At 43.5% G+C, this 16916-nt stretch overlaps 1 protein-coding gene across 1 annotated transcript in view; it reads right to left on the bottom strand.

The window, feature by feature from the left end:
- The window catches only part of PAX4 (paired box 4), a 154090-nt gene that overhangs the window by 24923 nt on the left and 112251 nt on the right, over positions 1-16916 (bottom strand). Inside the window, 2 exon segments of the mRNA XM_075343539.1 lie at positions 6065-6147; positions 11316-11462. Coding sequence (XP_075199654.1) covers positions 6065-6147; positions 11316-11462 — 230 coding nt within the window.

Genomic DNA, 16916 nt, shown 5'->3' with positions numbered 1-16916 from the left:
GTCTAAGTGTGGAGAGGTGGCTAGTGCGCATGCGTGCGCCGATTTACCCCAGCCAGAGTCTAAGTCTGGTGTTTTGCCTACTGAGCATGCTCAGCCTGATTGTGTCATTTCTGAGACTAAGTCCTCACTTCAGGCTACTGAGCATGCTCCCACAATTAAAGGGGTTGTCCAACAAAGTCAAAAATTTTTGGTAAGCTAATCTGTGCTGTATTGTCATATAAAACACCCCTACATTGTTATTTTTTGTTTTCTAACTTTTGTTCCTCTTGAATTATCCCTTTATTCTCTGCAGCTCCTTGTTTACATTCAGCACAAGTAAACTGACCACTTCCTGTGCAAATCCTCAGTCAGAGCTGGCACCGCCCGGCCTCAGTGTCCAGCCCCTCCTCAGTGTCCAGGCTCGCCCCCTGCCTGCCCTCACTGTCCAGCCTCACCCCCTGCCCGCCCTCTGCACACACATTCCATGTCAGTATTCTTCCCCAGTACCTGACCTGTTATCACTACAGCATTGCAAATAACAGCTCCACATCGGGCTCTGCACCCCACACCACATCGGGCTCTGCACCCGACACCACATCGGGCTCTGCACCCCACATCACATCGGGCTCTGCACCCCACACATCGGGCTCTGCACCCCACACATCGGGCTCTGCACCTTACACGCACACATATGGCTCTGCACCCCACACACACACATATGGCTTTGCACCGCACACGCACACATATGGCTCTGCACCGCACACACACACATATGGCTCTGCACCGCACACGCACACATATAACTCTGCACCGCACACACACACACACACACATGGCTCTGCACTGCACATGCACACATATGGCTCTGCACCGCACACACACACATATGGCTCTGCACCGCACACACACACATATGGCTCTGCACCGCACATGCACACACACACATATGGCTCTGCACCGCACACGCACACATATGGCTCTGCACTGCACACGCACACATATGGCTCTGCACCGCACACATATGGCTCTGCACCGCACACGCACACATATGGCTCTGCACCGCACACGCACACATATGGCTCTGCACTGCACACACACACATGGCTCTGCACCGCACACGCACACATATGGCTCTGCACCGCACACACACACACACACACACATGGCTCTGCACCGCACACACACACATATGGCTCTGCACCGCACACGCACACATATGGCTCTGCACCGCACACACATGGCTCTGCACCACACACACACACATATGGCTCTGCACCGCACATGCACACATATGGCTCTGCACCGCACACACACACATATATGGCTCTGCAGCGCACACATATGGCTCTGCACCGCACGCACACACGGCGCTCTGTACCGACTCCCCTACCCCCATAGGGAACACATGTAGGGAGTACATACTCACCCGTCCTCGGTCCCCGCCGCTCCTGCACGTTCGCGCGCTGTCTGTGCTCTGGACATAAAAGCACAGTAGTGACATCACCGCTGTGCTGAAGAGAGCACAGACAGCCGGGCAGTGATGAGAAGCGCAACGCTCCTTCTCAACAGCGCTTTCAAATGTACCGGCATCTGTGATCTGTGATGCCGGTACATTTGAATGTGTGATCCTGAGCAGGGGCCCGATGCTGGCGCTGACACCACGGCAGCCGCCGCCAGGCCCCGCCCCCAGGTCACGGGTCCCACAGAAGTGCAGTGGGAGGCTGTGGGCAGAGTACGGGGTGCGAGGGAATGTGTGGGAGGGTGCAGGGAAGGGGGCGGGGCTCATCGCAATGTAGCTGCCCAGCAGGGCGGCAACATGCTGTTCCAGATTTGCATGTCAACATGGTCCTGCCCATGTTGACATGAAATGACCGGAAGCAGCAAAATCGCGGCAGGAGCGGTCACATGACCACTCTGAGCCGGGGGAGAGGGGCTGACAGCAGGGCAGGTAAGTGCTCACTATCTACTTACCTGCCCCAATGTAGCCCAATAGGGTAATAAAAAAAAAAAAGTCAAAAGAAGCCGGATAACCCCTATAATCCTAACAGCCTCTTTGCACAGGTACTTGGACTTCGTGCTGTGTCTAAGTTCTGGGATGTTCCTACTGAGCATGCTCAGGCAGATAGTCTGATTTCTGAGTCTGTTGTTCAGGCTACTGAGCATGCTCAGGCACTTGATGCATCAGAGGCTAGGTCCGATAATGACCTCACTGAGCATGTCCGCGAGGTGGCAGGCCCTGATAGGGCAGAGGGTGTCAGGTGTCCTGATGACGTGGCCACTCCGGACTGGCTCGCAGAGGCCCCTATGATCTTGCACCTCACCATTGGTCGTCAGACGATGACTGGTGAAGTGTTTGGGGCGTGGCTGCCATGACGTCATCAATGACGTGACGGTTTCAGATAGGCCGCTGCTGACATGGCATTCTGCTATTGGACCTTGGTGGTTCCACCCTAGGTTTGGGGTGGACCCACGTTATAAAAGGGGCTGGAGACAACATGGAGGTGCGCAGTCTTCATTTAGAGTTCATGGTGGCATAAGGTTTGTTGGAAGCGGTAGGTAGGGCTAGGCGAACGGTGCCTGTCACGCCAAGATTCGTGGCTCGGCACATCAGGGTCAGGCGCCGTGCTTCCTTGCTGCCGTTCCAGTTGTGCTATAGCAGTCCAGTGGCGTTAACTGGACTGCGGCTGCTGTGTCACCTGTCCGTTTGTGCCTCCTACGCACATGGACAGCGTACCTGTTGCGTTACTTGTCCGGTTGTGTTGTCTACGCACACGGACAGCATACCTGCTGCGTCACCTGTCCGATTGTGCCCTCTACGCGCACGGACAGCGTATTCCAGAACCCCTGTGGAGTTAACAGGGTGTTCCTGGATTGGGTGTGTGAACCCTATTTCTCTCCTCGGCTTCCCAGTCAAATGCTACTGGTGTGACTACGTGGTCTGACGTGTCCTTCACACACGTGGCCAGTCGAGTGGTGACTAGAAACGCTAATCGAAGGACCGCTCGGCCTGATGTGTCTTACACACGTGGCTGACAGGGCGCTGTCACAGCGGTCTTCTCGGTCAACGCTAACTGGTTACCATCCGGCCTGACGTGTTCCCTACACACGTGGTCGGAGTAGCGCCTGCTCCACCGAAACGCTAACTGGGTTGTCGTCCGGATTTACGTGTCCCTACACACGTGACTGGTTCCCAGGTCTCCTGGGTTATCTCTGAGTCATCAGCTCTACAGTCTCTGCCTAACCCACAGGGTGCCAGCAGCTCCATTGCCATCTGGAGCACGGTGGGCCCCGACTGGTGATTGGGATATATACCCCCTGGTCCTAATCTGCCGGTCCGCCCATAACACAGACAGACAAAGAGATACAGAGACAGACAGGGAAAGAGACAGACAGAGAGACAGACAGAAGCAGACAGGGAAATAGACAGACAGAGAGAGACTGATAGACAGAGAGAGACAGACAGAGATAGAGAGACAGACAGTCAAGAGACTGGGAAAGAGACAGAGAAACAGTTACTCTCCCGGGCAACGCCGGGTAGTACAGCTAGTCTATTATATAAATATCACGTTATACATTTTTATACTGTATACCTTTGTATGGATTAGGGCCTATCGTGCTATTTCATACTACCTGAAAAATGTATGCAGGATTAAATCTATACTGGCATAATGAAGGTCAAAATGCCCTTGACATAATTGCAGAAAGCTCTTACCAGGCTATACACCAAACATAATGTGATATGAACTGAGCCTTTTTGTATGCAATTAAGTTTTCTTGTTGTGATTAAAAAAAAACAAAACACCTGGTAGGAAAAAAGTGTCACTTCTTTGAAGCATATCCTGTTGGAAAACAGAGTACAATGACAACCACCAGATGTGACCTCAGGTAAACTCAGTGCCAGACTTTCGGACTGCATTGCTGCTGTGACACGCAGTCCAACACCGAGTTCACCCAAAGTCCCTTCTGGCAGCTCCCATGCCGCTCTCAGTGTGTCCCAGAGGCTGTGGTGAGCAGTCACGTTTTCTAATATCCCCGCTCACTATGGCCTCCAGATGTAGCAGAGCTGGGATCATCGTAGGACGTCGTGTGGATTATATCGTACCTGTGGGGTGGTTTTTTTGGTTAATAAATTGGTGAAAGATGTTTTTTATTTTTTTTTTATTGTGTTTATTTTTTTAAATAAAGGATTTTTGTCTGTTTGTGTTTCTTTTCTTTTTACTTCCAGGGTTGGTAATGGGGAGTGGTCTCACAGACACCTCTCCATTACCAACGCAGGACTTGATGGTAACTGTGAATTTAGCAAATCACAGCTGACATCAACCCCATATATTATCCCGATTGCCACCACACTAGGGCAATCGGGATAAGCCAGGTAAAGTGCCACAATTGCCTGATGGATGCATCAATTGTGGGGCGGCTGCAGGCTTCTATTTTTAGGCAGGGGAGCACCCTATAACTATGGACATTCCCAACCTGAGGATACCAGCCACCAGCTGTCTGCTTTATCTGCACTCGTTATCAAAAATGGGTAGGAGCCCATGTCATTTTTAAATTATTTATTTAAATAACTAAAAAAAAATGTTGTGGGAGAGCCTCTATTTTTGATAACCAGCCAAGATATAGCACATAGCTGGGGGCTGCAGCCCACAGCTGTCTATTTTACCTGCGTTGGTTATCACATATAGCCGGGGGACTGCAGATTAGTTACTTATATTTTTCACTATATCTGCCAGTCATAGTAATGCCCGTAGCAAAGATGGCTTCGGCATTACTGTGATTGGCAGGCATTCCCTACATGTTTAGTGGCTGAAATCAGGCGCCAAACATGCGGGGATGGGACTCCAAACTCATGAGGCTAATACCAAAATACTCAATGAGTAATGATTATCACGAATTCCTTTAATATTTGTGCGAGTAACGAATAGTGCCCAATATAATCGGTGATCACTACACTTCAGGAACAATGACCTGTTAAAAAATGTTTTAAAAAAATCCTTTATCTGCTTCAGGAAATGGAACACTTCTCCAAAATCTCCCCCTAAAAACTTATTTTTCACCAATGAGGTTTAACACAGATAAGTGTAAGGTTATGCACATGGGAAGGAGAAACAGATGCTATGATTACTTACTAAATGGAAAACTGCTAGGGAAATCAGACATGGAAAAAGACTTAGGCATCTTAGTCAATAAAAAGCTAAATTGGAGTGCCCAGTGTCAGGCAGCAGCCACCAAAGCAAATAGGGTCATGGGATGCATTAGAAGAGGTCTGGGGGCACGAGATGTAAACATCATTCTCCCTCTGTACAAATCACTCGTCAGACCACACTTGGAGTATTGTGTGCAATTTTGGGCGTCGGTGCTCAAGTATACATTACTGAACTTGAAAGGGTTCAGAGGCGGGCAACTAAAATAATAAATGGAATGGGTGCATTACAATACCCAGAAAGGTTATCAAAATTAGGTCTATTTACTCTAGAAAAGAGAAGACTCAGGGGAGACCTAATAAATTTGAACAAGTATATCAGAGGGCCATACAGAAATCTCTCCCATGATCTGTTTGTACCAAGGACTATGACAAGAACAAGAGGGCATTCTCTTCGATTGGAGGAAAGAAAATTTCTACATCAGCATAGAAGAGGGTTCTTCACGGTAAGAGCAGTAAGGCTCTGGAACTCTCTTCCTGAGGAAGTGGTGATGGCCAACTCACTGAATGAATTTAAGAGAGGAATGGATGATTTTCTTGATAGCAAAAGTATAGAAGGTTATAAATAGCATAATGTTACAGGTAGATAGTTGACCCAGCTTAGGAGTCGGGAAATATTTTTTTTCCCTGTGATGAAAATTGGCTTCTACTCTGTGGGTTTTTGCCTTCCACAGGTTCAACACTGCAGAACAGAGGTACTAAAAATAGGCTGAAGTAGATGGACATAAGGTCTTCCTTCAGCCTTAGAAACTATGTTACCACTTTAAAAAGAAACTGCTTGAACATAGCCTTACTATATTTCTGGTCATGCTCTTATAGACACTACTCCATCTTCTACAATAAATACGAACATTAACATGGCAGGGAAATGTATACACATACTCTGATGGTAACTTCAGGTAGGTCTGTGTCAGCAGCAAGCTTCTCTCTGGTGACTAGGTCAGGATATTGAACACGTAAAAACTCTGTTGCCATAGGAAAGAAGATGGGAGACAGATCTATTAGTGTAGTTTTTTTAAGTAAACTTTAGATTAAATACAAAAGATAAAAATGTCATGCATCTTACAGTATATTATGGCATTTCTATAAGGAGCCAATACAACTAATGCAAAAAAATAAATAAATAGCCTGTGTGCTCAAAATGTATGTGCAGTATGTACACTAATGCCTAGCTATTCAGCTTATATCCACATACTCTAAATTTTAAAAACTCATACAGTTTTGCCTCTTCTCCCTTCCGTACTACCTTTTTCTGAGTTATAAATGCTTTTCATGCCTTACAGGGTTTTTCTGGGAATTTATACATTTTGCCCAAGAGAAAAGAATATTTTGAAAAGAATAAATATTACGTACCAATTAAATCCCTCACTGCTAAGGAAGTAATGGGGTTCCATCTATCATTCACAAAACTGATGTATCCATTTACTGGTTTACAGCAGATGACCCCTGAGGCCAGTGATCTATACACATGAACAAAATTGTTGGTACCCTTCTGTTAAAGTAAGAAAAACCCACAATGGTGACTGAGATGAGTTGAAACTGACACATTTTTAACATAAATTTACTGAATATCAAATAATGAAACTCACACATGGCTTTTTTAATTTTTCTATTGAACCACAATTCAAAAGCAAACTAATGAAAATGGCCTGGACAAAAATGATGGTACCCTTAGCTTAATGTTTTGTTCCCTAACCTTTTGAGACAAACAAACAATTTCTGTAACTTTCAATGACATTTCTGCACCCGTTCACAGATATTTTGGACTATTCCTAATGAACAAAGTGCTCCAGCTGTCTCAGGTGTGAAGGGTGCCTTTTCCAGTCTGCAGCTCTTTCTCCAGATGTTCAATAAGATTTAGATCAGGGTTCATAGAAGGCAACTTCAGAATAGTTCAATGCTTTGTTCATAGCCATTATTGGATGTTTTCAGCTCTGTTTTGGGTCATTATCCTGTTAGTGGACCTCTTACTCAAAGCCAAGCTTTCTGACACTGGGCAGCACATTTTTCTCCAGAATGCCTTGATGGTTGTAAGAGTTCATTCTACCCTGCACAGATCCAAGACATCCTGTGCCAAATGTACAAAGCAACCCCAAAACATAACCTAGCTTCCTCCATGTTTTACAGTAGGTACAATGTTCTTTTCTTTGTATGCTTTCATTTTGCATCTTTGAACTTTGAGCTGATGTGCTTTGCCAAAAAGCTCCAGTTTTGTTTAAACTGTCTAAAGGACATTCTCCCAGAAGCTTTGTGGCTTATCACTACGCATTTTGCAAATTCCAGTCTTGCTTTTTTATGACTTGGTTTCAGCAGTGGTTTTCTCCTTGGTCATGTCCCATGAAGTCCATTTTGACCAAGACAGCAATGGATGGTGCAATTTTTCACTGATATACCTTGACCTTAGAGTTCACCTCTAATCTCTCTGGAAGTTGTTCTAGGCTCTTTGGTTAGTATTCCAATTATCTTTGTCATCAATTTGTTGTCAGTGTTCCTCTTGCAGCACCATCCAAGAAGGTTAGCTAAAGTTCCATAGACGTTAAACTTCTGAAGAATATGTGCAACTATGGTAACAGGAACATCAAGCTGTGTGAAAATTGTCTTATAGCCTTTACCTTTAACATGTTTGTCTATTTTTTTCCATTTTAATCTGAAACAACTCTCTACTTAGCTTTCTTTGGTCCATATTCAATGTGGGACATACCATGATACTAAACATGACAGTGACTACTTTTCACTCTTTAAATATGCAGATTCACTTATTACAAGTGGTTAGATATCTGTGATGCTATAGGACACACCTTAGTCTGACATGCCCCTATGGTCAAATTATTATCTTTTGTAGGGGTACCTTAATGTTTGTCCAGTATTGTATTTAATACAAATAGGGTGTGTCCCCCCTTCTCAGTGTGCTGGGCATTTCATTCTATGCTTCCCATGGCTGTGTGTCCTGTTGGGACCTAGTCACTATCAGCCCTTATTCACATTGAGGCCTATTTTGACCCATGGTAAGGTTTTAATATTAGAGAGTGTAGGTACTGTCACGACTGGGTACACTTTGTCGCAGTGGGATGGCTTTATGCTTTTTTGATCAAAAACAGTGTTTACTAAGTACCCTATGTTTATTTATATGCACTATGCATTTATTCAGTTACAGCAGGGTATACATCCATATTATTTTTGTCTTTGATTTTTCTTTGTCCTATTGCCAGTGTGAACTTAAGCTTACAAGCTGCATATATACCAACTCATACTCCGGTTCACGTTTTAGCTTTTTGTTTTTGTTTTTATGTACCATAATGTTTGTCCAGGCCATTTTCATTAGTTTGTTGGGTTTTTTTTGTTTTTTTTTTTTTTAAATCTCTTGAACCCCAATTCAAAAGCAATGGCTGACTTTCATTAGTTGATATTCAGTGCATTTACATAGAAAATTACTTTTATCAATTTCAAGTTATTTCAGTGATCACGCTAGGTTTTTATACTTTAACAAAAGGGAACAAGCAATTTTGTTGTCTGTGTGTGTATATATATATATATATATATATATACATATATATATATACATATATATATATATATATATATATATATATAACATAGACTTCCTTTATGTGACAATCAATCACAATTAAATGACATATTATATATATATATATATATATATATATATATATATATATACTGTAGTTACATGCAAATCTACATATGCTTAGTGATGAGCGAACCCACATTGTAAAGTAGTGTTTGTGTTCGTGCACACGATCCCGAACATGAGCTTTCCTTGGAAGCTCATGTTACAGTTCGGGTCCAGGGGCTTTAAATTAAAAGCACATTATTAAAAAAAACATTATGATTATACTTACAGGTCCTGGAACGTGTACTGCAGACTGTCTCCTGGCTGCTTCTGCGTCCGATCATTGCTGTGCCCCTGGGTAACCACCATTGACTAAAGGACCTCATAGCCATGTGACCAGTCTGGTGTGAATGTTGTACAGACATTGGCTTACAGACTGGTCACATGGCTATGACGTCATGGAAGGTCCTGTTAACATCCGGAGGTATTCATTGCACTGCTTGTCACTGGGCAGTCTTCGGCCGTGTTCGCGATGACGTCAGGGTTCACCCAAGTCCATGGCTCATGGACTCGATTGAACTTTGACTGTCACTGTGCGAATCTCGCATTGCGTCACCCGCCACGGCACACACTCTCCCGACAGGAGCAGGTCGGCTGCATGTATTTCCATGCAGCTGAGCCACCCCTGTCCAGAGAGTGTCAGGCCATGCGGGGTGATGCAATGCGAGACTTGCACGAGTCATACACAAATGGAATCATACCCTCAGTGTCAGCCTACTTCTCTCTGTGGAGAGATGCTTGTCTTTACAGAGTGATGAAGCAGAGCTGACAATGCTCTCTGTTTCTCACTCTGTAGAGACACTTGTCTGTATAGAGTGATGAAGCAGAGCTGACAATGATCTCCCTGCTTCTCGCTCTGTTGAGACACTTGTCTTTACAGAGTGATAAAACTGAGCTGCCATTGCTCTACCTGCTTCTTGCTTTGTAGAGACACTTGTCTATACAGAGCGATGAAGCAGAGCGGACATTGCTCTACTTGTGGACTACGTCGAACTAAGGATTTTTTGTATAATAAAGATGGAGTCTCTAAATGTTTCCTTTGTTTTATTTCTAATAAAAAAATGTTTCTATGTGTTGTGTTTTTTTATTACTATTTACTAGAGATTCATGGTGGCCATGTCTAATTTGGGGTGACACCATGAATTTCGGGCTTAGTACCAGCTGAGAATACAAAGCTGGTATTAACCCTTTATTACCCAGTGTGCCACCACCATCAGGGCCACTGGACGAACCGGGTAAAGCGCCTGGAAATGGCGCTATGAAACAATGCACCATTTCCAGGGGCAGCTGCAGGCTGCAGTCTTTAGCTTGAGGGGTCCGGAATGCTTGGGCCTTACCACGCTGAGAATACCAGACTCCAACTTACCTGACTGGTGAACAAAATATGGTGGGAGCCCAAGCATTTTTTTTTTAAATTAGTTTTTTAAATAATTTAAAAAAGAAAAAAAAAAATGGGCTTCCTGTATTTTGATTGCCAGGCAGATGGGGGTGGCAGCCCTTTGCAATCCGCTTTATATTCGATGAGAATCAAAAATACCACAAAGCGCTACGTCATTTTTTTTTTTTAAATTATTTATTTTTACACTACTATATGTGTGAGGGATCCAACAGCCAATCATAGACGCTGTCACGCAGAACAAAATAAAACAACACAGAGAAAAAATATGTTATTAGAAATAAAACAGAAGACATTTAGGACTCCATCTTTATTACTCAAAAAAAAAAAAACTCCGACATAGTCCAAAGGCAGGTGAGCAGCTTCAGCTCTGCTACATCTGACTTACAGGACCTTCCATGACGTCATAGCCATGTGACCAGTCTGGTGTGAATGTTGTTACCTCATGGGTTACAGGACCTTCAGTGACGTCATAGCCATGTGACGAGTCTGTAAGCCAATATCTGTACAACATTCACACCAGACTGGTCACATGGCTATAACGTCATGGAAAGTCCAGTAAGTCAGTGGTGGTTACCCAGGGGCACAGCAATGATCGCACTCGGAAGCAGAAGCAGCCGGGAGACAGAGTCTGCAGGACGCGTCGCGGGACCTGTAGGTATAATGACAATGTTTATTATTAACTATATTCTTTATTTTACAGCCCCCCCCCGCCCCATCCCATAACTGTAAAGTCCAAGTTTGGTGTTCAGACACAAGTTCGTGTTATCTGAGAACCTGAACTAGAACTTTACAAAACGTTCGGGCTTGGCTCCCGATCTCGAACATCGGGGGGTTTACCCATCACTACATATGCTGAATATAGACTTCTTTTCCCCAATTTTTGCCTATTGCCTCCTTCAAGTGGCTTTGGTATTACGTTGTGATGTCTTTGTAAGAAACAATGCAAGTACCTCAGGTCATGGGCATCCTGTAGAAAAGTTGTCACAGGTCTAAAACCTAAGACTTAACATTGGCAACATTTATTGCATTTGAAAAATATTCTGTGAGGTACAAGGAACACATTTAGCTTCATAACTTAATATACTTGACTAATAGAATCCCACCTTTTTCCAGAGTGTCCATTTGCTCTGTAGAAAAAATGGTCCTGCTGCGTTGATTGTGGCTTTGTGGTAATGCAGTTGACACAGATTCAGTGTTACTTCCACATACATCCTCATAAGGAACTTTCCCATTGATAGCATCTAGCATCCCTACAGGAGAGCCTCAATAAAATGGTTGTTTATACTTTTATAATGTTAGAATGGATCAAAGAAACATTTTACAAGTTTCCAAGAATAAACTATGCATTGCCATATGAGACACAGAGTAAGCACATTCATCTAAGCTCCTAATATAGACAGTTGGACACAAGTCTGAATCTTTAAGCTGGTTTCAGGGTCTTGCTTTAAAAGGAATGAGTTACCAGAAAATTACCTGTTGTTGAAATTAGGATTTTGAGTTACATATATTTATAAAAATGGGCTTTTTTTCCTTATCAGACAATTTGTTTAAAAAAAAAAGTATTCTTACAATTTTCACACTGACCCCTAGGACCATAATAGACTCATACTTCCTGTCCTTTCAGGAAGTGTTTTCAGTAGGTTATTTATCAAATGACAGGTAGCATCTCTATATATACAGCTTATATCACATGATCCAGCAATAGGTGATTTCACACTACCCACCTGCTCCCCCTCCCTTCACAATGACATTTGCACATGCTCATAAGATGCTTTACTACAAAATATATATTGTAGTTTCAGTCTGTCATTGCTGCTAATGTATATGTAAATTTCCTAAAACAACAGCAAGTAAGAGTCTAAAATAAATTCCAGTGGTAAGTGTGAAAATTAAAAGATTTATAAATTGTATTTTTAAAAAAGATTGTGATATGAAAAAAAAATAGTAAATTTTTAAAAATAAATATACTGATAGCACAGTCTCTTTCAAAAGGGATTAGACTCCGGACCAGACCCCAAACACAGACTTCTCAGGGAAGACCATGTTAGTGTTCAGGTCTGGCTACCCGGATAAAATGTTTTTAAAAAAGGAAGCAAAATGGGGGTTAAAGCAGGACAATTATACTTACAGAGTTTCTACATGCGTGGCTGTCACACTGCTTCCTGGTTTGCTCATTAAATCTCATGAATATTCACTGCTTTCCCCACTTACCCTCTGTGACAGCATCTGTGTTCAATTGCAGTCAGACTGCTCTTATCTATGATTGGTTGCACTCACACCAACTGTCTGGGTCCCCGAAGTGTAAAAATAAATAATTGAAAAAATTGGCATAGGGTGCCCTGTATTTTGATACCGAGGACAGATAAAGCATACAGTTTGTAATACTACTGTATGTTCTGAGGATTTCGATAGCGTAGGGCAATGACAACAGAGACGAGTTCTTGGTACAAGATGTTATATAATATGTACACACGGTAGATACACAACGGGAATAAACACAGTAAAACAAACACACAAAACACTTTACGCAACGGAGCGAAGGGGATTCCCGGGGCCACGCACCGGACTCCCCCAGGGAGACCACCAGAGCGAACCCCTGGACAGGGACTGTCCGGCAATCAACCCCGGAAGGCCTAAATGCGCAGCAGCCGGTACACAAGGGGCAAGTGGTATAGTCCAGGAGTGTCCGTACGGGATGATTGTCCAGAGTGGTTACGAACCGGGCAGAGTGCTGATCAAGACGGCAGACGGAGTCCGGGCACAGCTTGACGAAAACCGGGTATGGTCCAGAGTCGGTCGGTAGATTTCCAGGAGAATCCAAGGCAATCAGGAAGTAGAAACAGCAAAGCAGGAGCACACAGCAAGCAGTATACTCAGGCACTGGACTGGGCTGAGAGGCGGCCTTTTAAGCAGCTGGACAGGAAGTAGGGCAACAGAACCTTAAACTCCATGTTAACTGAGGGCAAGCTCATTCAAAAGAGAACTGGAAAACCTGGAAACCTGACACAGTTAGAGGCTGCAGCCCCCAGCTGTGTTTGTTATCTTGGCGGTGTATCAAAATACAAGGGACCCTATGCAGTTTTTTAAAAATTATTTAAAGGGAACCTGTCATCAGAAATTTAGCTATAAACCTAAAAGTTTCCCCCTCTGCAGCTCCTGGGCTGCATTCTAGGAAGCTTCCTATAGTTTTTGTGGCCCCTTTTATTCCAAAATAAATACTTTATAAACTTGTACCTTTTCGTATGCAAATTTCTTAAATCGTCCATGGGGGCGGGCTGCCTGATGTACGTTGCTGTCCTCCTGCCGATTTACGCCGCCCCCGAACGCTGAATTTCAAACCTCAGGACGCCGCCCCTGGGCGCCCGTGGTCCCGCGCATGCGCTGTGCTACTGTAGCGGTGCCGTGCACTGCGTGCACGTGTGACCGCTGGTGACGCTTTGCGCGGGCACCGACTGTTCCGTCCGCTCCTCCCATCTATTTCCTGCTGCTGAGCAGGATGGGAAGGAGGTGATGTCCGGTCATCTGGCCAGCAAGCAGAACGCTGGAGGAATAGGCGAAAGTGCAGTCACGAGGTTATGGGCGGCACTTGCTGATGACACTCACAGCGCCGCCCATAGCCTCGTGCCCGCGCAAAGCGTCACTAGCGGTCACACGTGCACGCAGTGCACGGCACCGCTACAGTAGCACAGCGCATGCGCGGGACCTCGGGCGCCCAGGGGCGGCGTCCTGAGGTTTGAAATTCAGCGTTCGGGGGGCGGCGTAAATCGGCAGGAGGACAGCAACGTACATCAGGCAGCCCGCCCCCATGGAAGATTTAAGAAATTTGCATACGAAAAGGTACAAGTTTATAAAGTATTTATTTTGGAATAAAAGGGGCCACAAAAACTATAGGAAGCTTCCTAGAATGCAGCCCAGGAGCTGCAGACGGGGAAACTTTTAGGTTTATAGCTAAATTTCTGATGACAGGTTCACTTTAAATAAATAATTTTAAAAAAAGGCGTGGGGTCCCCCCAAATTTTGATACTCAGCCACGATAAAGCAGGCAGTTGGGGGCTGGTATTCTCACACTGTGGATGCCCATGGTTATGTGCGCTGTCTGATATCTAGTTTGGGTCCTGAAGCTGACTTTTTTTTTTTTAAAGTCCTACTGGACCCAGTGAGCCTGAACACCTGTGGTTTTGCCCATCTCTAGTAGTGATCCAAATCTGCAACACCAATACTTTCTTGTTTACCAGGCACAGCTTCATACTGTTAGTATGCTTTACATTTGTATCTGTAAATTGGAAATGTTGCAAAGAGTAAAATGTTAAATTAACGTGGTTATCCACAATTTATAAGTTGGTAAGTCACCATTAACCCTAGAACGCGCAAGCAATTCAATCTACCATAGAAAACAAATGACCTAGCAGGCCTGCGAGGCCCCAGGTATGCGTTCTAGGGTTAACTTTTAATCGAATAATTTCACGCACACAAAAAGAAGAAAGATAAGAATGTGCAAACATATCTACTGTATAACTTGCATGTTGTGAACCTTATTAAAATATTAAAAAAATACCAAATGGTATCATAGGCATAAATGTATCTAAAAACGTTTGTGTGTTATATATACATATTTGATTACATTACACATTATTATCTCTTGGTTTCTTCTTTAAGTGTGCACTATCGCTATTTACTTTAACTCATTTTAATAGTATCCTGTGAAATTTTGGTGTTCAATTTTATATATAATTTCTATAAATTTCTTACTCCTGTCTGGGTTTAAGAGCATACTGTATACACGTGCTCACAACCAATGTGTTAGCACCAGTTCAGCTACCCAATAGTTGACTAAAGTCCCATACATGTTAGATAGAAGTGAAATGATGCTTCAGCCAGTCGTTCAGCTGGAAGCCATCTTGCCCAACTTTCCCATGCTCAGGAGCCCTTTCTGTTGAACACCCCTGTGTTCTCTGGCAGCTTATCTCACCAAGGAAAAAAGGACCATCAGTCCAAAGTCACACATGTAGGAGGTTCCTTCTCTCCTCCAACAATCATCTATTGAGGTTCACCATAAGCTTTAGACTATTGCCCAGAGCCGTCAATATTAAAGGGTTTGGCTGAATTCAGTCCAATGTGTATGGGGACTTTTAGTATCTAAATGTTGAAAAGAAATTACAATTCTCAGTTCAACAGCTGCTGCTCAAATGTTTCCATATATGATTGTTGTTGCATAGAGCTTTGTAATTTATTATCATATGTAGACCATGAATTGTTTCATGCAGTTTACATCATTATTTGGAAAAAGGAATTCACACTTTCTGTCACGATCTATATGGTATGATTTCCAGTTTTACAGACACTTATGGCAGAAGGTTACCTTCGTTTAGAAAAAAAAGTTGAAACTCAATAAAACCTGACTGTTCTTGTTTGCAACATCTGCTATAGTAAGAATCAGGACACCAACATTGATATTCAATAGTCAGTCAGTCCCTCTGTAATCGGCTATCCAGCTGACAGTCATCAAATATGTATGGCCACATTTATACTCTCAAATGTAGAGATCTTAATTTGACCTTCCAGTTGAGGACATGTGAGTTGAGAACATACAGTGCCTTGAAAAAGTATTCATACCCTGTGAACTTTTCCACATTTTTTTTCAGATTACACCCACAAACATAAATTTATTTTATTGGCCTTTTATGTCATAAACCATCACAAGGTAGAAAGTATTTGTGAAGTGTACAGGAAATTATTAGAGATAGGCAAATAGTGAAATATTTGGGTTCGGATTATTCGAGCCAAATAATTTCTATTATTCGTGTATTCATCATGAATAATGAACTTAATGCAAGCCAATGGGAACTCTATTTTCAGGAGGACCTTGGAAGTCGGTATGGGAGGGCTGTAAAAATAATGAAATGGAATGGAAAAGTGTTGAAACTGAATTGGAACAGCATGGGGAAGATGCCTGGATGCATTTCTGACTCACATTTGGTCTCTGGGAATAACATTACTATTATTAATAGTATTTCAGGTGGATAAAGCAGGACAGTTAGACTTACTGAAATTCCCTGGGTCCGCTCATTAGATCTCATACATATGCACTGCTTTTCCCACCCACAGTCTCTGCTGGCGTCTATGAATGGCTGCAGTCAGACTGCCGGCGTGCCGGCATCTCTGATTGACTGCCCTCACAGTAGCTGTCTAGATACCCTAATGAAGTGTAAAAATAAATAAATATAAAAAATGTCACAGGGTACCTCATATATAGATACCCAGCACAGCTAAAGCATATGGCTACAGACTGCAGCCCCAGGCCGTGTGCATTATCTTGGTTGTATATCAAAATAAGAGGGACCCCATGCGGCTTTTTAAAAATTATTTAAATATTTTTTAAAATAAAAAGAGTGCAGTCCCCACCAATTTTGATACCCAGCTAAGATAAAACCACTACCTGGAGGCTGGTATTCTCAGGCAGGGGAGGCCCATGGTTATTAGGTCTCCCCCAGCCTAAAAATAGCAGATCCCAGCCACCCAGAATTGTCACATGCATTATATGCGACAATTCCGGCAGTTTACAAGGCTCATCCTGATTGCCCTGCTATGTTTTCTTTCGGGATAATATAAGGGTTTAATGACAACTCACAGCTGCCAATAAGCCCTAGATTAATAATGGGGAGGAATCTATTAAACCCCCCATTACTAATCCTGTAAGTAAAAAG

This window comes from Anomaloglossus baeobatrachus, chromosome 4, assembly GCF_048569485.1.
Source record: "Anomaloglossus baeobatrachus isolate aAnoBae1 chromosome 4, aAnoBae1.hap1, whole genome shotgun sequence".
NCBI lineage: Eukaryota > Metazoa > Chordata > Amphibia > Anura > Aromobatidae > Anomaloglossus > Anomaloglossus baeobatrachus.
Note: the sequence above shows the minus strand (reverse complement) of the source record. Positions and strands in the feature narration are given on the sequence as shown.